Consider the following 23718-nt stretch of genomic DNA (forward strand, 5'->3'; position numbering starts at 1 on the left):
TCAGAATGTTGCCCGTTAAGTTTGCTCGCCTATTAAACTTTGTCACAATGCCTCTTTGAATACCACCTTCATTTTCCTTTTGGCCCATAGGTCATATGCTGCAGGCATGAGACCACACTCAAATTCTGCATGCTTAAAGAATTTACCTCATGTTACCTCCTTTCCAAAATCTGGAGCTGAAAATTGGGTCCCAGGATGTGGGTCCACTGTGTTAGTGATACCACTGTGCGTGTTGCATATATCAAGTCAAGTAACATGTGTGATAATGTCAATAACGCGATTGCCCTCATCCACTCAGACCAGGGAGAATTTTGTCTTTTTGCAGCTCAGGATCAGATCAAAATCAGTTATTACCTGATCCACCAACCTGGAAAAATCCAAGAAATTATTGGTAGAATTTGGTTTTAAGAAAAACGATTTTAAAGATCTTTAAATATATTAGCTGAAGAAAAAGTGAAATTTGTTCTCCATTACTTTTTGAAAGAGTGGGGAGTGAAGAAGCAAAAACAGTCTAAATAGACAAACTGTCTTCCACTTGCAGTGCGAAAACCCTGCCGATGGCTACTGGGGAATTGTGCACCCCACACATGCTCAGACTGCAGCATCTCGCTGAAGCTGACAGTGATTGCTGTGGGTCAACTTGAAGACCAAGCTTTTCAGCCAGGTTGAATGAGGCCTTCCTTCAACTAAAAATCTGAGTGAAGGTACTTAAAGGCAACAAAGACAATTCTATGTATATTTCCAAATTTTAGCATGCACATTTTTTCTTTTTAACTCACTTGGGTACTGTGTCTCATGAGTTTTGCATCTAGTGAGCATCCATAGAGTGTGGAAAATGTACATCACATATGATATCATACATGCAAAGAGCCTATTATACATGTACATGATATATATATATTTCTCTACACACACATATATATTTGATTACACAGGGTAAGTAGAGGATATGGTGCTTCTCTTACTTGTCTGTCATCTTTGTGTTGCTGTTTCTTTGTTTCTGTCCTGTTCTGTATCTTTCTCTCCTCTTCTACTCCTGCCTCTGTTTCTGTTTGTTTTTAACTTAATTCCTTTCAGGTGAGCTTTGGTGGGTGACATGATATGATAAAATATATATATGATGACCCTGAAATGAGCTTCCGACCACATATCCACAGCATAACGAAGACCACCTATTTCCACCTCCGTAACATCGCCCGTCTTTGCCCTTGCCTCAGCTCATCCGCTGCTGAAATCCTCATCCATGTTACCTTTGTTATTTCTAGACTTGACTGTTCCAATGCACTCCTGGCTGGTCTCCCATGTTCTACCCTATGTAAACTTGAGGTGATCCAAAACTTGGCTGCCCATATCCTAACTCGCACCAAGTCCCGTTTACCTATCACCCTTGTGCTCGCTGACCTACATTGGCTCCCGGTTAAACAACGCCTTGATTTCAAAATTCTCATCCTTGTTTTCAAATCCCTCCATGGCCTCGCCCCTCCCTATCTCTGTAATCTCCTTCTGCCCCACAACCCCCCGAGATATCTGCGCTCCTCTAATTCTGCCCTCTTGACCATCCTGGATTATAATCGCTCAACCTTTGGTAGCCGTGCCTTCTGTTGCCTCGGCCCTAAGCTCTGGAATTCCATGCCTAAACCTCTCTGCCTCTCTTTCCTCCTTTAAGACGCTCCTTAAAACCTACCTCTTTGACCAAGCTTTTGGTCACCTGCCCTAATTTCTCCTTATGTGGCTTGGTGTAAATTTTTTTGTTATAATACTCCTGTGAAGCGCCTTGGGACATTTTACTACATTAGCAACAAAAACTTGTATTTATATAGCGCCTTTAATGTCGTAAAACGTCCCAAGGCGCTTCACAGGAGTATTAAAAGACAAAAAAAAATAATTTGACACCGAGTCACAGAAGGAGAAATTAGGGCAGGTGATCAAAAGCTTGGTCAAAGAGGTAGGCTTTAAGGAGCGCCTTAAAGGAGGAAAGAGACGTAGCGAGGCAGAGCGGTTGAGGCAGGGAATTCCAGAGCTTAGGGCCTAGGCAACAGAAGGCACGGCCACCAAAGGTTGAGCGATTATAATCAGAGATGCTCAAGAGGCTAGAATTAGAGGAGTGCAGATATCTCGGGGGGTTGTGGGGCAGAAGGAGATTACAGAGATAGGGAGGGGCGAGGCCATGGAGGGATTGGAAAACAAGGATGAGAATTTTGAAATCGAGGCGTTGCTTAACCGGGAGCCAATGTAGGTCAGCGTGCACTGGGGTGATGGGTGAACGGGGCTTGGTGCAAGTTAGGACACAGGCAGCCAAGTTATGGATCACCTCAAGGTTACGTAGGGTAGAACGTGAGAGGCCAGCCAAGAGTGCATTAGAATAGTCAAGTCTAGAGATAACAAAGGCATGGATGAGGATTTCAGCAGCGGATAAGCTGAGGCAAGGGCGGAGACGGGCAATGTTACGGAGGTGGAAATAGGCGTTCTTAGTTATGCTGCGGATATATGGACGGAAGCTCATTTCATTGTCAAATATGACACCAAGGTTGCGAACAGTGTGGTTCAGCCTCAGACAGATGTTAGGGAGAGGGATAGAGTCAGTGGCTAGGGAACGGAGTTCAAGGCACTATATAAATACAAGTTGTTGTTGTTGATAAGGTGAGCAGATATTAAGGGCTGCAAATCACATTTTTTCGATGGCGAGTGTGAGGGAAATGTGAGCTGCAACAATCAACGGCACCAATCCCATCAGCTAATTGTTGCCCGTCCTCCTCTCGATCTAGCTACTGTCATCCTACACTGTTCCAATGTAGATCAATGTAAGCTCGAGGAACAGCACCTCATTTTTCTACTAAGCAATTTACAGCCTTCCAGCTTTAATATAGAGTTTAACAACTTTAGATCTTAACCATTTCTCCCATTTTCTCTGACATTGTGTAACCTTCTCTGAACCCAATGTTTGTTTTTACTCTTTTTAAAATGCCAATTAGGATGGCATTGTCATCAATAGAAGTCAAATTAACAATAGTGCCCCCTTTTAAATGGGCTATAAACAATAAACTCCAAATTATAAATAAAAAAGGAAACTTGTCAAATCAAATCAATATGTTGTTGCCCGTGTCGACTATGCACGCCAGTCTTGTTGTTTCTATAGTATTCCCATTGCCATCTCCCTTTGCTTTGTACCGCCATCTCTTTTGTAATTTAATCACTCCTGCCCTCCACCCGATCGGACCTTCCCTTTTTTTCCCCCTGGCTCTGTATTTGCGTAAATGCTGTTCATCTCGAACACCTTCCAGTTCTGATGAAACGTTAACTCTGTTTCTGTCTGACATGCTGAATGTTTCCACAATTTTCTCTTTTCATTTCAGATTTCCAGCATTCGCAGTATTTTGCTTTAGTTTCCATCACTGTATCTCCGTCAAGCTCCCTGCCACTTCCTGTGACTGTCTCTTTTCCCATGTCCCTCTCCGCTTCTGTCCACACTCGACCCTTTACCAAGATGGCGACGTGAGGCCAGCGAGCCGGATGTTGCCCTGTGACCCGGCAGCAAATACTGGTAAAGATGGCGTACTGGGGCTGCGCGGCGCGCGGTTGCGGGTTGATGTCGCGCCCGAGCCCGGGGCTGGGGACAGGGAGAGCGCGGGGCAGCAGGTAGGAGAACGGCGGCACCGGGGAGCTGGCAATGAAGGGCGGGGCCTGTCAATGTGAGTGACAGAGCGGGTGGCAAAGGTGAGCCGACTTCCCCAAATCACCCAGCCCCCGTCACCCTCTTTCCCCCACCCCCCCTCATCCCCAGCTCCCCTCACCACCCCCCCCCCATCACCGTCGCCCCCACCTTCACCCCCCCCCCCCCAGTCACTCCCCCACCCACCCACCCTCCTCCCCAGTCACTCCCATCCCCCCCCAGTCACTCCCATCCCCAAAATAGTGGCTCTTCAAAATAGTGCCATGGAATCTTTTGCGTCTACTTGAGAGAGCAGACGGGGTCTCGGTTTAACGCCTCATCTGAAAGACAGCACCTCCGACAGTGCCGCATTCCCTCAGTACTGCACTGGAATGTCAGCCTAGATTCTGTGCTCAAGTCTCTGGAGTGGAACTTGAACCCACAATCTTCTGACTCAGGTGAGAGTGTTCCTTTTTAAGCCACAGCTCAACATAACAGTGACTGCACTTCAAACATATTGCTATGGTTGTGAAGCACTTTGCGACATCCTGAGGATGTGATGGGGTGCAATGTAAATGTGAGGTGTTTCTTAATACTGGTGTTTTTCACTGTTTAGATAGGCACAGTAGGAACATTTCACACACTTCGCATTGCACTTAAATCCCAATCGCAACACTGAATACTGTTCAGTCCAGCAGTCCTTGAATTCACAGCTCAGAAACCAACGGCAAAGTTATGCATACAAAATATATGCAGTTCCTGCGGATCCTGCAGTTTGCAGTTTTTTTGTGTAATAAAGTAGTGGTAGTTGGCTCTGTAGTCAGTGGACATTAACCAGGACTGTGATCCCTAATTTAATCAAATATGCATATAGTTCAGAAAGAACAAACTTACATTTATATAGCGCAGTCGCTCCAAAGCACTTTACAGCTAGTTAAGTACTTTTTGAAGTGCACTGTTGTAATTTAGAGAAATGCAGCAGTCAATTTGTGCACAGCCGAGGTCCCATAAACAGCAATGAGATAAGGCGCCATGCGGGAGACGCATATTGGGACATTGCGCACCCCCAGCCTGCTATTCTCCGTCCAAATGGAGGAAACCCAGAGGCTGGCAGGGCACAAATTCATGATATGTTGCGGGTGTCGAAGCGGAAGCCTCCCCTTTGGCGGTCAAGGCTACTGGTTTGCGATTTTTTTTTTTTTTTTTTTTTTTTGTGGTGAGAAATGGCTGGATTTGGGGAATGTGATTTCTGCAGTGGTTAAGAAATTTGGAATCCCATGCAATAAAAATGAGAATTTGTTTTTTTGTGTCACTTTAAACCAATATCTTTGAATTTGATTAACGCTAGGTAATAGGGACACTGATCCAAGCACAGCATTGCCCTCTGCACTCCCATTGTGCAGAGTGTAGCGAGGGGGTTATGGAGTGGAGGAATAAAATCAAATGGACTAGTTATACAGCAGTGCAGTACATGGAGAGATGAATGGGACTAGGTCAAAATCTGGATCTCTGGTACTAAACCTCCAGTTTCATGCATGGGATTAAGGGAACTAGAGATTTGTCTCCCCCAAGAAGCTGTGGGTAACATAATTTGTATGGGATTTTTGAGACTTGAGAGTAAATATCCTATTCCATTATGTATGCATGAAACAGGCTAAATGTGCTTCCATCTGTAGATATTGGCCAGCTCTGTATTTCAGCGGGTTAATATCAGCAATAAACTGAGACCGTGTGCTGGCCATCAATGCCAGGTGTGGCTGTTTAGTTCTGGCGGCACCTCTTGGTCCATTGCCCGGGGGGGAGGGGTTTCCCCCATTGCCCGGGGGGGGGGGGCGGGGGTTTCCCCCATTGCCCGGGGGTTTCCCCCATTGCCCGGGGGTGGGGGTTTCCCCCATTGCCCGGGGGTGGGGGTTTCCCCCATTGCCCGGGGGGGGTTTCCCCCATTGCCCGGGGGGGGGGGGGCGGCGGGGGTTTCCCCCATTGCCGGGGGGTGGGGGTTTCCCCCATTGCCCGGGGGGGGGGGGTGGCGGGGGTTTCCCCCATTGCTCGGGGGGGGGGGCGGGGGTTTCCCCCATTGCCCGGGCGGGGGGGGCGGGGATTTCCCCCATTGCCCGGGCGGGGGTTTCCCCCATTGCCCGGGGGGGGGGTGGGGGTTTCCCCCATTGCCCGGGGGGGGGCGGGGGTTGGTCCAGTGCTGATGCATACAGTACTGTGTTTGGTGTGGCCGTTAGTCCAGTGCTGAGAGTATGTACAGTGAGCTTTTTGAAGTATTTTTAAGCAGTGTAAACCTCTTGCAGGTTAATTTTCTATACTGAACCCAGACGTGGGTTTAAAAAAGCACCAAAGAAAAATGAACCTCTGAAAGTGGAGCCGGAGGAAAAGGCTCTGAAAGACTTGGCCTCAGATGCAAAGCAGACAAGCAAAAGCAGCTTGACATCGCTGCTGGAAGAGCCCGTCTTATCTAAAACATCATCACGCTCGTTCAGACAGCTCATCAAACCCTTTGTGTTTACTGTAGGGGTAAGTTGGCATTGAAGAAGTTATTCCCTCCTCTCCTGAAGACTCTGAGGAATGCTGAGGTACAGTTCCACAGGAGCTGGCTACCCTCTGGTACCTCCCCCGAGCGGCCATTCTTCGTGTGTGTCCCTGGACAGTGAGTGCCAGCAGGCCGTTAGTTGATTGGGCATCCTATCTTCTCCCAGCATAGTCATGTGTGCTGTCACTGCACAGCGATCAGGAGCAGGAACTCTGGTTGATCATTTCCTCTCCCTGGCCTGCTCCACAGTTTTGTTAGCCATGGCAGCTGTATCTCTTTAATCACGATTCCCGATTCCCCAACATGTCCTTACTTTCCAGCTAAGTATTTCCCTTTTACACACCTCTGTTGATTCTGTGTCTGCAACCTTCTGGAGTTGTGCATGCCACGTTCTCACAATTCTTTGGTGTGCAGAAGTTTTTTCCTAGATTTGTTAACCAGTTTAGCTCAAATCTTAAGCTGTCCCCTTGTTTTGGAAGGAAGAGTTGAACCCTATCAATTTTAAACACACTGATCAGATCACTCCTTAGCAACTCATCCCCAGGGATAATAAAACCTGGGGATGAGTTTATTCAGTGTTTCATCATAGTTCAGTCCCTTCAAATTAGATTGCATCCTAGTGAGTTGTTGCTGGACTTTCTCCAGGGCAGTATCTACTTTTTACAGTGGTCTAAAACTGAAAAAACTATTCCAAATGAATCTGCCCACTGCTCTATATAGCTGCAGTGGTACTTCCTTAATTTCAAATTCTGCCACCATTGTGATGAAGCAAATTAGCCTGTTTGTACCTGCGAGTATTCTTTTAATTTATCCACCCACATTCCCAAATCCCTTTGTTCGTCTGCTCGCACTGCCACCCCGACCGACGTCAGCACAGACCGGGAATTGAACTCGCAGCCCTCCTGCTCTGCAGGGTCGAATGGCCTTTTCTTGTTTCTAAGAATTCTTTTCTACGTTTTTTAATATGCTATAGTCTCCAATGAAAATATTCAGTTCTTACTGTTTTCATTATGAACTTCGAGAGTCAGAATCATCTATGTGGGAACTTTGATGAGGGAATGGAGGTAGGAACATTCTGGGTGGGAGGTTACAAAGACCCTTGGGGAGTGGTAGCCATGTATTTTCATGATTGTTCATTAGGATGAAGGAGGGCATGTACACTTACCTCAATTTCTCTCTTATTCTGTTCAATCTTAGTGATGTCCAGTACTGTGGCCTTTCACCTGGTGCCCTGCACTGTGAGCCTTGGTTCTTTACCTGGTATGTTATACTGTGGGCCTGGGCCCTTCACCAGGTATCCTGCTCTGTGGACTTTGGCCCTTTTGCCTGGTTTCCTGTATTATGGGCATTCCTCTTTCACCTTGTCTTTTCACGGGACAGCAGCAAGGTTGAACAGAGTGGGAGAGAAGACTGGGTTAATCCGACAGTAGTGCTGTATATTAAACTGAGTTATTAACTGGACACTGAGCACTAACTCGTGTAGTTCACAGGGTCCTCATTTGGGGTGGCAGCCATCTGGCAGTATGAATCTCTCAAATCCAGAGTTCAAAGCTACTTCAATGAGCTGCGATTGGATTGGTTGGAAAAACATCAACCGCCTAAAGCCGGCGACATCAGAAAGCAGGTAAATGGTTCGTGAAACTTCCGCTACTTGCAGACATTTATTTTTTTCTTTTTCCAGCTTCTATTAAGTTACAGGCTACTGATCATTAAATTTACGTCTTGGATTTTATTTCCTGGGTGTGGGGAGATAAGCTGACCGTAGAGTCACTAGGAGGAGGGAAGGAAGGCAGGTCGATGCTGCCACTTTCACAGGACTAGGAGCATGTCACTGCATGGTCACCCTCTCAACCAGTGAATAGTACTTGTGTGCAGTAGATTGATGGCTATCTTTTCAAGTGACATTAAGGTGTCATTGGATCAGCACTCTGCTAATTCACTGAGTAGAGGCACATTGACCAGAATGGTCCAATTTAATGCTAGCTGGCTTGGCAGTGATGGCGGGAGAAATGCTGTTTGTTCCCTTTGGCTAGACAGAGGAAAATTAACCAGAGCTCTTGCTCCTGCTAGCCATCCAGCGATCTCCTGATGGAAGTGCTTCTGTGCAAATACTGGGACAGGTTGGAGTCAAGTTAGGATGTAAAAGCTCCCAAGCTCAAATAGCTTATTGTGTTTCAGTATGGAATTTCACTCACAATTCTAATTGTGAGTAAGTATATGTATTTTAGTAACTATGTATTATAGGAAACAGCTGGTCACAAATGGGGGAGCGGGAGAATCCACTGTAATGTGATTAAACACGTTGCTTGTGGAATACAATTTCTAGTGTCAGGCATGATGCCTTTAATATGTTCAGAAAATGCTGGGAATACTCAGCAAGACAGATAGCATCTGTGGAGAGAGAAACAGAGTTAACGTTTCAGGTCGCTGACCTTTTGTAAGAACTCTGACAAGTGGTCATTGACCTGAAACATTAACTCTGTTTCTCTCTCCACAGATGCTGCCTGACCTGCTGAGTATTTCCAGCATTTTCTGTTTATATTTCAGATTTCCAGCATCCGCAGTAGCTTGCTTTTGTATTTCCTTTAATATGTTAATGTTTTTAATGGCAAAGACCTTTGGTTGAGCTCTTCAGCAGCACTTCCTGATAATTGTTGGCTTTATTCTAAAAGTAGGCGCATGAAAACAATTGTAGTATAAAAGAGAAAGAAAGACTTGCATTTATATAGAATCTTTCATGACCTCAGGATGTCCCGAAACGTTTTACAACCAGTGAAGTACTTTTAAAATGTAATTAATGATGTAACAGGAAAAATGACATCTAATTTGCACAAAGCAAGGTCCCCCAAATGTGATCATGACTAGATAATCTGTTTTAATATTGGTTGAAGGATAAATATTGGCCAGGACACCAGGGAGAGCTCCTGCTCTTCAAATAGTGTTATGGGATCTTTTACCATCATCTGAGAGGGCGGGCGGGGCCTCGATTTAACATCTTCGTACTGCACGGGAGTGTCAGCCTGGATTTTTGTGCTCAAGTCTCTGGAGTGGGACTTGAACCCACAACCTCCTGACACAGAGGTAAGAGTGCCACCTCTGAGCCACGGCTGATGGATAAGCGGTCATAGTCCATCCTGTGAATGAGCCAACCTGTTCTCTTCAAATCTCCTGCCTTATCAGGATGTGCCCCAGGTCCCAGAAGCTTTGTGTGTGGAATACCGTGGATGTTTGACAGCCTGATGCAGTTGCGAGGGATACATAATTTGATTTCCTTTGTTCCTGTCAAACTTCAAAGGGCAGTAAGGGGTCTATCTCGGGGAGAATGCTCCCAGTTATGGAATTCTTCTGAGGCCATCGAGAGAGGCAGGAGGCTCTGCGGGATATTAAATATTGTGTGCAGTTTTGGTCACCTTACCTGAGGAAGGACGTTCTTGCCATGGAGGGAGTGCAACGAAGATTCACCAGGCTGATACTTGGGATGGCAGGAATGACGTACGAGGAGAGATTGTGTCAATTGGGCTTATACTCACTGGAGTTTAGAAGATTGAGAGGGGATCTCATCGAAACCTATAAAATTCTGTCAGGTCTGGACAGACTAGATGCAGAAAGGATGTTTCTGATGGCCGGGGAGTCCAGAACCAGGGGTCATAGTCTAAGGATAAGGGGTAAGCCATTTAGAACTGAAATGAGGAGGAATTTCTTCACCCAGAGAGTGGTGAACCTGTGGAATTCTCTGCCACAGGTGGAGGCCAGTTCATTAAATATATTCAAGAAAGAGTTGGATATATTTCTTGAGGCTAAAGGGATCAAGGGATATGGGGAGAAGGCAGGGACAGGGTACTGAATTTGGATGATCAGCCATGATCTCATTGAATGGCGGAGCAGGCTCGAAGGGCCGAATGGCCTACCCCTGCCCCTATCTTCTATGTTTCTATGTTTAAGCAGTGCTCCCCACCAATGCTCCTGCCTGGAGGTCCTGTGCAGCCAGCTCACCGGCTTTTAAATGGAAAAACCGCGCATGTGCGGGAATTTTAATGGTCGAGCATCCAAAAAAATTAGAGAGAACATTGATCCCCACATAAAGTTGTCAAGGGCCGCTATCTTGTGTCCAGTTTTACTAAGCAGATTAGCACAGGGTCATCTTTGAATTATTTTTGATATTTGTGAGGATTAGTTGTGATTTTATGTTACTGTACATCTGCTATAGCATTATATATCAGGGCCCTATTGAAAGTGGATGTGTGCCGGAAGTCTGGAGAGTGCCCAATGTAGTAACCATTTTTAAAAAGGAGTCAGACCTAATGCAGGTAATTGCAGGCCAGTAGCAGGGAACATTTTAGAGTCTCTAATGAAGGATGAAATTTCCACACAGCTAAATAAAGAGAAAATGTCAGAGGTAGACAGTATGGATTTCACAAGGGACGGTCATGCTTCACAAATCTCCTAGAGTTCATTTGAGGAAGTAACAGACATGGTAAATGGGGAAAATGCAGTGGATGTAGTGTACATGGACTTTAGGAAAGCCTTTAACAAAATATCACCAAGAAATTTAAGGGGTATGGAATTAGGAGGAAGATGGCAAACTAGATTAAAAACGTTTTGGGAGATGGAAAACGCAAGAGTAAGAGCTGAAGACAGTTTTTCCAAAGTGGTTGGGAATGGGTAGTGGTGTCACACAAGGTTTAGTTCTGGGGCCGCTTCTGTTCATTGCATATTGAATGAATAGGCCGAGAGGGAATGGTGTCAAAATTTGCAGATCCGAAAATGCGAGATATATTTAATTCTTGGAAAACGAAAGGAAGTTGCAGAGGGTTATTGATAAGATGGGGGAATGGGCTGAACAGTGGCCTATGGAATTCAATGTCAATAAGTATGGGGTGATATGTTTTGGTAAAAGAAAACAGGAGTAATTGTACTCTGAATGGAAGTAAGTTCAGTTCTGTGGATGAGTAGAGGGACTTGGAAGTACAGGTGCACTGGACATAAAGACAACCTCTCAGATTGATTAAGACCGATTTAAAAAAAAACTAATGGAATTCTAGATTTTATCACAAAAGATATAGAACACTAAAGCCAAGAGGTAATGATGAGCTTATATAAAACCTTAATAAGACCTCAGAGTGCTGTTTGTAGTATTGGGCTCCACACTATAGGAAGGATATTGAGGCCTTACAATACGTACAACACAGGATGCTGCCTGGTATGAGAGAATACAAATATGAAGAAAGACTTGAAGTTGGGTCTTTTCATTGGAACAATGCAGATTATAGGATGATATAACAGAAGTGTTTAAAATAATGTTAAGGATGGGACAGGGTCGATCGAAGCAGACTGTTCCCAGCAGTTGAGTCTGAAACAAGAGCCCATAGATACATGATTAAATGTAAGAGATTAAAAGAGAGGGCAGGAGAAACTTCTTTTACACAGAGACTGTGGCATTCATTTCCAGGGGTAGTGGTTGAATCATAAACTTTGTCAACATTCAAGTTTAGATTGGATAGATGACCGAAGGAAATGGGATAAAGTATATGGGAACGGGGTGAGTAAATTTGATTGATTAATATTTACTTGCGTGGAGTGTAAATTCTAACATGGACTGGTTGAACCGAATAGCTTGTGTTCGCCTTGTAACTTCTATGTATTTATTTTCTATAGCTTATCTGTTAATAATGTTAATAAATCTGTTCAATAGATTACAGCCTGCACCATGGTCTGATAGAATGTTTATTCCACAGCTTCTCAAAGTTTAATTAACAGGGTTTTCTGTTCAACCCATTGACTGACTGATTACATTACCAGATATTGGCTGTATATAGGTTCTTGGGGAGTACGGGCTTGCTTACAGGAGTGGTCTTTGGCACAAGCTAAGTATCTGAGATAAAAGCCTAAAAATGTGCAAGTATCAGGAACGGATAGTCTCGGGCTAGACTCTGATTGCTCCCAAGGTGAACCAGCTTACTAACAATACTGTCAAATCTCACACGTAGAAGAGATTCAGTGTTGTAGACTCATCACTGCAGTGGCACTGTACCCCAGCAATGCTGCCACCTTTAGGAGATGTGAAGATAGATAGAAAAGATATCACTTTTATGTCACAGGACAACAGTACACGATGGATACCTGCTGTATACTCGTATGTTTCCAGTAGGATGAAGGTGACGGTGTGTTTCTCCTGGGGTTTGGGTGGGGGGGGGGGGGGGCGCGGTAGTGTGGGTGGGGGATTGTGTCTCTGTTTTACAGAACAGGGAACAGTATAACATTATATATTATATCAAAAAAAATCATAGGTTTTAGGGATGAATTAAAATTTAAAATATTGAAATGAAAAACAGGCAAATAGAAACTTTCTAAACTTTCCTCCTAATATCTCCTTCTTTAGCTTTATGTTCATGTTTTCCCTTATGGCTGTATGAAGCATCTTGGGATATGTTTCTATATTGGAGGAGTGTTGGGGTACGAGTGGAATGAGTTTTAATGGGAAAGTTAGGGTACAACAGGGGTGAGCTTCGATGGGAGAGTTAAGGTACAAGAGGGATGATCTTTGAGAGAGTTGGTGTACTACAAGGATGAGCTTTGATGTGAGAGTTGGTCTTCGAGAGGAATGAGCTTTGATGAGAGAGTTGGGGTATTAGAGGGATGAGCTTTGGTGGGAGAACTTCCGTTATTAGAGGGATGGGCTTCAATGACCGTGTATGATTCACCATACAAGGGTCTGCTCTCAGATATTTCAATAACAATTGTTGTGTTTCAGGTGAACCAGTGGTGGAACAGCCTTTCTGAGGGGCAGCGGACCATCACAGGTTTGTGTTAAATGCAATGGACGCTCATGGGAAAGCTGAGAGAAAGTGGAGAAGAATACCGAGGAGGTAGTTTTCAATCTCAGGGCAACTGTCCACTTCAGCCATCTCAGCTATGATGCTGAAACTTGCTTCAAGGGTTTTTCTTGCTCTGTATACAGCTTGTAACAGGACCATTTTGAGGTTTTATTATAGTTGCTTTAGATACCCAGTCATTCTTAATGGTATCCCCTTACGTCAAAGATTTGGATGAGTGGTATTGAGGGCTCCTTCACTTGCTCCAAAAAGATGTTCCTAACTGAAAGTACCGAGGCCAAAATTCTGCCAGCTGTTTTGTTTTAAACTGTATCTGTAAATGATCCCCCTTTTCAGCCGAACAGTTCATTGTGCCATTGTCACATTCTATTGTAATGAGAATTGTTTGGCAGTACAGTACAGCGCAGTGCTGTGGAGAATCACGGTTAATTATATCATCTTGCACTGTGCCATTGATACCACAGGGTGGTGCTGTGTGATACAAAACTACCAGTCACTCAGCCTTTTTTCTTATTAAAAAAGACATTTGCGGATAATTTTTAGTTTGTGCGATAGTGTAGATCTGGCAATGTCGGATCGGCCACTCGTTATACACCAAGATTTTAATTTCCAAATGAAAATATCAGCTGGCCCGATATTGACACAGAAGAGCAGAAGCTGCACAAGAGTTTATGATCTGAACAGGCGAGGCCAAAGTCAGAATTACCGCCATTGAGCTTTGAAGGTGTGATGCCTTCTGATGTTCTCCTTCATACGTTAGGACCACATGACCTATCAACCTTTCACCCTGGGACTGCAGGAGTTCCCTCAAGCTGCTAGTTTCACTTTCTGCTCATATTGCATGTCCCACAGTTTCCCTGCTGTCAGACCCTTAACTTCCTATTATCTCCTAGACTTCGTGTCATGCCTCCCGTTCTTAGATCTGTGCCTTGACTCTACTCACCAACACGGACCTGCTGCAGATCTGCTCCCACTCGCTGCAAGCCCCTCTTTATTTCCCCCCCGCCCCGGGCCCGGCCTCCCCCGGGCCTCGGCCTCCCCCGGCCCTGCTCCCCCGGGCCTCGGCCTCCCCCGGGCCCGGCCTCCCTCGGCCCACCGATTACTAGTGTGTTGTTGCGATTCACGCCACATTCTGTTCAGATCCCTGATGAGGTGCTCAGCGAGTCCAGAGAGCCTGTGCCACATTGAGGGAAGGAGGGCTGGGAATCTCTGGGTCTGGGGTTTACAGCCTTGCCTGCTCTGATCATAAACTTTTGTGCAGCTTATGATCTTAATCAAAACACTGCCCTTGTAGAGTAATTTAAAACTAAATTACTTAAAATAATTTAAAAAAATTACTTTAATACAAGTTGTGGCTCCAGCCATCAGGTGGAAGGTGCAGGGCATCAGCCTGTGCTCTCCACTTTTGTTTTCCTTGCTGCCTTTTCTGTCGATTTTCACTCCTGCAGGCATTCACTCCTGAATGGGCTACAGTTCATCTGTTCACCAGGTGCCCTCTGATACCTTACTTGAGTGGTCATTCCTTCGATCTGAGCCGAGTTAGCATCAGCTTGCTGGGTGAAAGCCTTGCTGCCGATTCCAATCCTGCTCTCACCCAACATCTGCACTTGCAGACTTTCAAGCAGCAGTACCGGGATCGCGATCCAAAGCAGGAGCCCTGGTTGGTATATCTTCCCTCTCCCTCTTTTCCCCCCCCCCCCCCCCCCCCCCAAAAAAGAAATTGGCGGACTGAGGCCAATCGTAGAACCTTTGCCACCCCCTCAGCTGAGATCAGTTAACTCCGTACTGACCAGAGGTGGCCCCCCCACGACCTTCCTGCTCTCTTTGGCTCAGCTACCTAACCCTCCATCCTGAAACCCCATTATTAGTAGATTTTAATGAAAAGTCTGTTTTTTTTTGAGTCCAAAAGAAATCTATCAATAAAAACTCCTGCACCTATCATGCGCGATAGAACTACCAAACTTGTATTTAAATCGAACCTTAATGTGTCCTCCGGGCATCCCAAACCACTTCACAGCCTGTAGATTATTTTCGAAGGGCAGCGTTTGTTAAATTTGCGCATAGCAGCATCCAACAGACAGCAAATGAGATCAGTGACTAGTTTAAAAACATGTAATGCTGGAAACACACACAGCGGGTCAGTCAGCATCTGTGGAGAGAACAGACTAGATAATGTTTCAGGTGAGGACCCTTCTGAAAAATATTCAATCGCACTCATTGTTGTGGGCCTATCGATCAATCATGCCCATAATTGATTGCACTTACCGCTGTAGGTCTGTCCATTGGTTGCCCCAGCATTGATTGCACTCCATGCTGTGTCTGTCCATCGATCACTCTGGCATCCATTCTACTCCCTGCTGTCGGGCAAATCACTCCAGCATTGAATGTACTCGCTGCTGTGGCTTAGCCTGTTGATCAGCTTGGCATTGAATGTACTCGCTGCTGTGGCTTAGCCTGTTGATCAGCTTGGCATTGAATGTACTCGCTGCTGTGGCTTAGCCTGTTGATCAGCTTGGCATTGATTGTACTCACTGCTGTGGATCTGTCCATCGAACGTTCTGGCATCAATTGAGCTCACTGTTGTGGATTTATCTATTGATCACCCCCAGCATTGATTATTGTGCTTCTCTAAATGTGTAATGCTTCTAGTAATATGAGATGCCTGTTGTATTTGGGTGTGGGTATAAATGACCTGCGCTGCAGAAGCAAAAATGATGGATAGTGCAGTGCATGATGCCACCGAACCATTGGCACCTTAGGCAGGTGCGTCTGGCAGAAATGATGCCAGAAGTTCGGTATGGCCGTACAAACAGGCATAGATCTCGTGGTACAAGTCCCTGCCCAATTTTTTGCTTTGCCTGCCCGAGTAACGGCAGTAAACAGGTGCTAACCCAGAGGAAAATCTTATCTCCTTTTTGCCGATGCTGACAGACCTGCTGTTGTTTCGTTTTAGAGCACCTCTGCTCTGATTCGCTATTACAAAATGTTAAACCAGTGTTATGAAAATTTGAGGATGGAGTCCTAAGCTCGCGACATTCTTGGTTCTCAGTAGCTGCCTTGCATATTGTGGAAACTGTTAAAACTAGAACCGTACCCCTACCCACCAACACAGGCACCTCGGATGCTGTTTACTGATTAATGTACTCTGCAATTAAATCATTTCACAGTCTTAAGTGATTCTGTTCTTTTGCAGGGATTATAGCGGCCAATGCTTTAGTGTTCTGTTTGTGGAGAGTTCCTTCAATGCAGCGGGCCATGGTGAAATATTTCACCTCTAATCCTGCTTCCAGTAAGTGTGACATCTTCTTCAGGATTTATAGTTTATACCCATTAGGATTTATGGGCATTTTCAATGTGCTTTCCGAGCTGCCTTCTAGGATTCTTTGCATGATTTGAGCTTTCCTTTGTAGCTTTTAAAAGACACATTTTCTGTCAGATACTTGTATATTTTCTCTAAATATCTAATGCTGAAAATTCTAACGAAGGAGGGAGAGACCAATGAATCCAGTCCTGACTGAAGCGTCCACAATCTCTTGCTGCTACCTGTGCGGGTTCTATATGAAATAAATTTGAAGCAATTTTAACCAAATTCCTGGTGGACGTGGACCCATAATTGTAGCATTCTGACTTGGAGGGCCAAGAATGATAGCCGTTCTGTACCTGCCCTGGGAGTGTTGGATGGGACAGTGTAGAGGGAGCTTTATTATGCATCTGGTTCATGCTGTATCTGACCTGAAACACTTGATGGGACAGTGTAGAAGGGCTTTAATCTCTCTCTCTCTAATCTATACTGTAGCTGACCTGGGAGTTCTTAATGCTGATGTTGGGTACTCAAGGCCTTGGACTATCTGCTAATCTATGTGCATTTGCATTTAAGATGATGCTAGAATTGAGTTGCAGGGCTGTGTAGTCGCTACAACCCAGTGTGTTGCATTTGTCAAATAGAACGCCCGAGCATTAATTCCAGGCTTCACTGATTTTCTTTCTTTCCATTTTGTCTCATTTTAAGCCATTATTATTCTGCACTAGTATCCAGGAGATCCTTGGATATTTAGGACTGAGATGAGGAGAGATTTCTTCACTCAGAGGGTGGTGAACCTGTGGAATTCTCTGCCACAGAAGGCTGTGGAGGCCAAGTCACAATGTATTTAAGAAGGAGATAGATTTCTAGACACAAAAGGCATCAAGGGGTATGGGGAGAGAGCGGGAATATGGTATTGAGATAGAGGATCAGCCATGATCATATTGAATGGCGGAGCAGGCTCGAAGGGCCGAATGGCCTACTCCTGCTCCTATGTTTCTTGCTGTAATTTGGGGGAGGGAGCGGAGGGGCACTCATTTGTTGCAAACTGTCAGGTCCCCTCAGGACTGTGACACAGGGCTGAAATCTGCTCTTCCGGCTGTTTATACAAAGAGTGAACTGTCTGGATCGAAAGCGCAGTGCTTTCAAACAATATCTCCTTTAAGGAAAATGTATTTTTTATTTGAGAATCTTTTTATAAAAAAAAAAAATGTTAATAACTGGCCTACCACTGAGGCACTTGCACTGGGATCAGTAGCTGCAGTTCATGTTTCGGTTAGGCTGCGCTCGGTTTGCATTATCAGGATAAATCTTGAATTCTGCTGCCTCGGAGAGAACATCCTTGTGCTGCAGTTATAGTGTGCATGAATCTTGATGCTGAAGTTGCAGTGTAACTACCCTGATGCTGAAGTTACATTGTACCTACATCTTCATGCAGAAGTTGTAGTGTAGCTAGAACCTGATGCTTATTATTTAAGTTTACCCTAACACTGAATTTATATTGTAATAACTCCCAGGTGCTGTAGTATGTTGAAGTTACAGTGTAACTGCACCTAATGCTGAAGATATAGGCCCGGAGTTTGTGGTCAGCAGTGAATGAACAACGCTCGCCATTCATTACACTTGCAGCTGCCCACAGGCTTTTATTGGGCTTTTGTGTGACAACTTGCGGTAATTAGAGAGCCATTTCAGCGTGACACACACTACAGGGGATCTGGGACCTATGTGAACAGGGCAAGCAACAGCGTGTCTCTTCAACCAATCAGATTGAAGAATCCTTACTGAGATGCGCAGAGTCTAAACCAGGAAGTGCAAGTTCAAATATTTAATTCAACGTAAAATCATGTACAGAAAGCAAAATAAAGGTAGGGAAGGAAAGAAAGATGGGGTTGAGAGAGAGAAAAGAGGCAGAAAGAAAAAGTTAAAAGAAAATTTTAATTAAAAAAAAAAAAAAATCTCCAACAATAGTTAAAATCTGAAGGAATGAGACTCCACACTTGTAGAAGTTAATTTTCAGTGCCAAAGAGGTTGTTTGGTAATAATTAAGACTTTCCACCAGTGCTCCCCCTAATTTGTTTTTGGGTGCATGGCCCGTTTAAGGGGCAGCGCGGCCCATTCAGTTTCACGCATGCGCGAAATTTAACATTGAAAAGACTGGTCCCGGGCTTCTCATGCTGTTAAAAATCACTTGCACTTGAATGGACAAGCCCTAACTCTCTGGCCTATCTAGTGGGTAAGTAACGCAACTTCACGCTCTTCATGTGTTTTAATGCCGAGTCTCTCGGTGAGCTACAAATATAGTGAAGCTTGCGGAGAAGCAGGGCAAATCGAACAGCAACTTTCTGATTTCCGCATTTAACTGCGCATGTGCAGACACTAGAAGTTGCTGTCCAATTTACTCCATAATAACGGTGAACGCTGATAGCCTCACCATTATTTTTACTGCAAAATCTGGGACATAGTGTTAGTACACCTTAACGCTGAAGTTACAATGTAAAATCTGATGCTGAAGTTATAATATGCATGATTCCTGACTCTTGCATTTGTGCTGCAAGTATTGGAAGATAATTTTATTGCTCTCTGCATATTTGACCTGGGGGAGTGTAATTACAGATATTTTCATCCTGGGTCTCTCTGACTAGTGCTTTGTAACACAGGTTTCATGTTGACTAATGCGGTGGTAATGATGCCAGTCCTGCCACCACTCATTGCCTCTTTAGATTGGAAATCTCCTCCGTGGAGAATATCAATATAACCCTGAATCACATTGCCTCGTTGGCACTCCATTCTGTTTGGCCACAGTGTTTGGGACTGTTGGAAGAGGCGCAGTCATTACACAGGAACGTTTGTAACTCATGGGCAGTTTTATTTCTTGTTTTCAGAGACCTTGTGCTTACCCATGGTCCTGTCGACCTTCAGCCACTACTCATTCTTTCACATGGCAGCAAACATGTACGTGCTGTGGAGTTTCTCCTCCAGCATCGTGTCGCTTCTCGGGCAGGAGCAGTTCATGGCCGTCTACCTATCGGCAGGTAACACACTTCTGTACTACAACTTCTTCTGAGGTAGAATTTAAGGAATTGCTCTTTATTGTAATATATATTTTCATTGTACAATTTATATTTGTGTAAGTAAGGCATTTATTTTAAGGGCAAGAATGAATTAGATTAGGAGGCAGTGCAATGAGCCTTTATTTTAACAGTCAGATTATAGGAAGGAGGAAAAATACGTACCACGATGTATTTGGATCTTGGTGACATAAGTGAGGAAAATTCAGAGCGGCAAAGACAACACAGAAAGAGACACAAGAAAGGTTGGAGACTAGCAGTGAGCGATGAATTGGCTATTGGCCTTTTCTTGTATCCTGTCCAGGAGTGAGAGATGTTCGAAGAGCCTTCCTGGAGATGTGAGCAAGATGATCTTTCAAGCCTTAGATGAACTTTATAGAATGTTAAGGATAAAAAAGTGTTTAGTACAAGGTGAAACAAAACTTCTTGCACATCAGTAAAACATTTGAGGTCGGAGGAGACGGTGAGTACCAGAGTATCAATAGATTAAAAAGGACTAGAAGTGGAGCTGACGAAGGTAAGAGATGGGACAGATGGGAAAGAAAAACACAAGGCCTTAAGGAAATCCTGAGTTAATGGAGGGGTGTGGTGGTGAAGAACTAGGAGGAACCATCAACTATAACAGAGGTAGAGGTATATTAGAGGAAGCTACATAGCCCTGAACATAGCTTTGTGAAAGACCATATAATGGCAAGTTGTTTAGAAGTGCATGGTGGCAGATCCTGAAAAGGGATTTGAAGATGTCAAAGACCAAGATGAGTCAAAGTATTTGGATTAATGAGCACATTTTCAAGAAGAGAAGGTGGACATGGGGTAGCAATGACTTGAGACATAATGGGGTAGGAATAAAATTCCAATGCACTCATCTTATGGATAATAGAAAAGGTACCATCAGGATCAGGATTATTGGTGTCTAGAAAGCAGATGATTTGACAGATATGACAAAGATATGTCCGCCATCACAGTAGAACAGAGTGGAGCAAGTTCTCTGCCAAGATCAGTAAGTCAAATAGGGGAGAGGTGGGGTATGGAATATGGTTGCAAAATTCTGGGAATTTTTAAAAGAGGAAACTTTCCATGGGAATTTTCGGGAATTTATGGGAATTTTGAGTTTTTTTGCACACTGATGGTTTGTGTCTCTGACCCTTATATTATCTTTGTCATCAAAATAGACATACTGTTCCATACAAATAAAAACAGGCTTTCAAAACTTTATTTAGGTTATAATTGATGCGCTATCAATCACTCAAAAGACTGAGGTTAAGCGAGTAACTGACAGGCTTTTATTAACAAGAGAATGAAGGTGTGCCTCGAGTGGTCGACCAGTCCAGAATACAGAGGGACTGTGGAGCAGTCACCTTTATACCTGGACTCGTGGGAGGAGTCAGCCGAGGCATGTACAGACATGTACACAGTGGAATACAAACAGTGGTTTACCACATTCACCCCTTGTTTAAAAATGAGTCCGGCGGGGTGAAGTGTATTAAAAGTTTGTGTATTGGAGTCTCTCCGGAGGTCTTGTCTGCCGCTGTGATCGACGTGGCGACGGCAGGGGTAGTGAAGCTTCCGGCGTCGAGTCCCGCGTAGGCTGGGGCACTGGTGTGTAGTCCTCGTGGGTGTCGAGCGGGTCGCGGGGCCCAGGCGTGCCGTCTGCTGGGGTTGGATATTGGATCGTTGGGGGGGGGGGGGGGGGGGGGGGTGGTAGTGGGTAGTGGGTTACTGGGGCCCCCGAGGGTGCGAGGTCTCGTATGGAGACTGTGTCCTCCCGCCCGTCCGGATACGCAATGTAAGCATACTGGGGGTTGGCGTGGAGGAGGTCGACCCTCTCGACCAGGGGGTCCGTTTTATGGGTCCTCACGTGTCTTCTCAGTAGGACCGGCCCTGGGGACGTCAGCCATGGCGGTAGCGATGTCCCCGATGTGGACTTCCTTGGGAAGACAAACATTTTCTCATGAGGGGTGGCATTAGTGGCAGTGCAGAGCAGTGACCGAATAGAGTGGAGCGCATCGGGGAGCACATCCTGCTAGCGGGAGGTCGGAAGGCCCCTAGACTTTAAGGCTAGCAGGGCGGCCTTCCAAACTGTCGCATTCTCTCTTTCCACCTGTCCGTTCCCCCGGGGGTTGTAACTGGTGGTCCTGCTTGTGGCAATACCCCTAGCGAGCAGGTACTGGCGGAGTTCGTTGCTCATAAACGATGAGCCCCGGTCGCTATGGATATAGCTGGGGAAACCGAACAGGGTGAAGAGGTCATTCAGACATTTAATGACTGTGGCACTGGTCATGTCCGGGCAGGGGATGGCGAACGGGAAACGGGAGTACTCATCAATAATGTTGAGGAAGTACACATTGCGGTCGGAGGAGGGGAGAGGCCCTTTAAAATCAACGCTCAGGCGCTCGAAGGGGCGAGTGGCTTTTATCAGGTGAGCCCTGTCTGGTCTATAAAAGTGCGGTTTGCACTCAGCGCAGACTTGGCAGTTCCTGGTCATGGTCCTGACCTTCTCAATGGAGTAAGGCAGGTTGCGGGCCTTGATGAAGTGGAAGAACCTGGTGACCCCCGGGTGGCAGAGGTCATTGTGGAGGGCCCGCAGTCTATCGATCTGCGCGCTGGCGCAGGTGCCACGCGATAGAGCATCCGGGGGTTCATTGAGCTTCCCGGGCCGGTACAAGATCTCGTAATTGTAGGTGGAAAGTTCGATTCTCCACCTCAAGATCTTGTCGTTTTTGATTTTGCCCCTTGATACGCTTATCAATTACTCCATAAAAGGCGATGAATTAGGAAAGTAATGAAGAGGTTTTTATTAACTAAAGAACAGACCATGCCTCTCGTGGCCAACTGGTTCCAAGAAGGAAGTGGGTTGCCGAAACACCCACCTTTATACCTGGTCATGTGGGCGGAGCCAGCTGAGGCATGCATTGGTACACAGCGCCAACCAGAGGTAACAATATGCAATAACGATAACAGTAGGATACAATAACAGTGGTTTACCACACCCCTCTGCTTGTTGTTAAACATAAAAGCAACTGAATGCTGGTCAGTGAGCAGGGTAAATCGTTTTCCGGCCAGGTAGTGCCTCCAATGACGCACAGCCTCCACAATAGCCTGGGCCTCCTTCTCAACAGCGGAGTGTCTGGTCTCCGGGCCCTGGAGGGTTCGTGAAAAGAAGGCCACGGGTCTCCCCACCTGATTAAGGGTAGCGGCCAGGGCAAAGTCGGACGCGTCGCTTTCCACCTGGAAGGGGATGGATTCGTCCACTGCGTGCATGGTGGCTTTGGCAATGTCTTCCTTGATACGGTGGAAGGCTAAGCGGGCCTCTGCCGTCAAGGGAAAAGAGGTGGACTTGATCAGCGGACGGGCCTTGTCCGCATAGTAGGGGACCCACTGGGCGTAATAGGAGAAAAACCCTAGGCACCTCTTCGGGGCCTTGAGGCAGTGGGGCAGTGGGAGTTCCATAAGGGGACGCATCCGGTCGGGGTCGGGACCGACGACTCCGTGTTCCACAACACAGCCAAGGATGGCGAGGCGGGCTGTGCGGAATATGCACTTCTCCTTGCTATACGTCAGGTTCAGGAGTTGGGCGGTGCAGAGGAATTTTTCGAGGTTTGCGTCATGGTCCTGCAAGTCATGGCCGCAGATGGTCACATTGTCCAGATATGGGAAAGTGGCCTGCAACGCATTTTGATCGACCATCCGGTCCATCTCCCTTTGGAAGACGGAGACCCCGTTGGTGACGCCAAAGGGAACCCTAAGGAAGTGATAGAGGCGGCCGTTTGCCTCAAAGGCAGTATACTGGCGGTCCTCAGGGCGGATAGGGAGCTGGTGGTACGCTGATTTCAGGTCAATGGTCGAGAAGACGCGGTATTGCGCGATCTGGTTGACCATATCAGCTATGCGGGGGAGTGGGTAAGCGTCCAGCAGGGTGTAGCGATTTATTGTCTGGCTGTAGTCGATGACCAGGCGCTGCTTCTCGCCGGTCTTAACGACCGCAACCTGGGCTCGCCAGGGGCTGGTGCTGCCCTCAATAATCCCCTCCTTCAGGAGCCGCTCCACTTCGGTTTTAATGAAAACCCTGTCCCCGGCACTGTATCGCCTGCTCTTTGTGGCGATGGGCTTAATAGTCAGGGGTGAGGTTAGCAAACAGTGGGGGGCGGGGGGGGGTGACTCTGAGTGTGGAGAGGTTGCACCTGGTGCGCGGCGGGCAATTTGGAAGCTGCTGGCTGCGGACTGTGAGTGGGGGGAGGGGTCCACCGTACGCCATCGTAACACTTTTAAGGTGGCACTGAAAATCTAACCCCAGTAGAACGGCAGCGCAGAGGTGGGGCAGGACCAGAAGT

The 23718-nt window shown here is 46.0% G+C and overlaps 1 protein-coding gene across 3 annotated transcripts in view; it reads left to right on the forward strand.

Moving 5' to 3' along the window:
- Nucleotides 1-3547: 3547 nt before the first annotated feature.
- The window catches only part of parlb (presenilin associated, rhomboid-like b), a 48404-nt gene continuing 28233 nt past the window's right edge, over nucleotides 3548-23718 (forward strand). The window contains exons 1-6 of one of the 3 annotated variants that reach the window (XM_085990725.1): nucleotides 3548-3636; nucleotides 5947-6169; nucleotides 7669-7809; nucleotides 12937-12985; nucleotides 16212-16307; nucleotides 19202-19351. In XM_085990725.1, coding sequence (XP_085846851.1) covers nucleotides 3548-3636; nucleotides 5947-6169; nucleotides 7669-7809; nucleotides 12937-12985; nucleotides 16212-16307; nucleotides 19202-19351 — 748 coding nt within the window. Of the gene's footprint in view, nucleotides 3637-4154; nucleotides 4831-5946; nucleotides 6170-7668; nucleotides 7810-12936; nucleotides 12986-16211; nucleotides 16308-19201; nucleotides 19352-23718 lie in introns of those variants that run through there. The other 2 variants (XM_085990724.1, XM_085990726.1) reach the window with 2 other exon arrangements.

The sequence above is a fragment of the Somniosus microcephalus genome, chromosome 6 (genome assembly GCF_052327205.1).
Source record: "Somniosus microcephalus isolate GS21.2 chromosome 6, FLI_Smic_1.0, whole genome shotgun sequence".
NCBI classification, from domain to species: domain Eukaryota; kingdom Metazoa; phylum Chordata; class Chondrichthyes; order Squaliformes; family Somniosidae; genus Somniosus; species Somniosus microcephalus.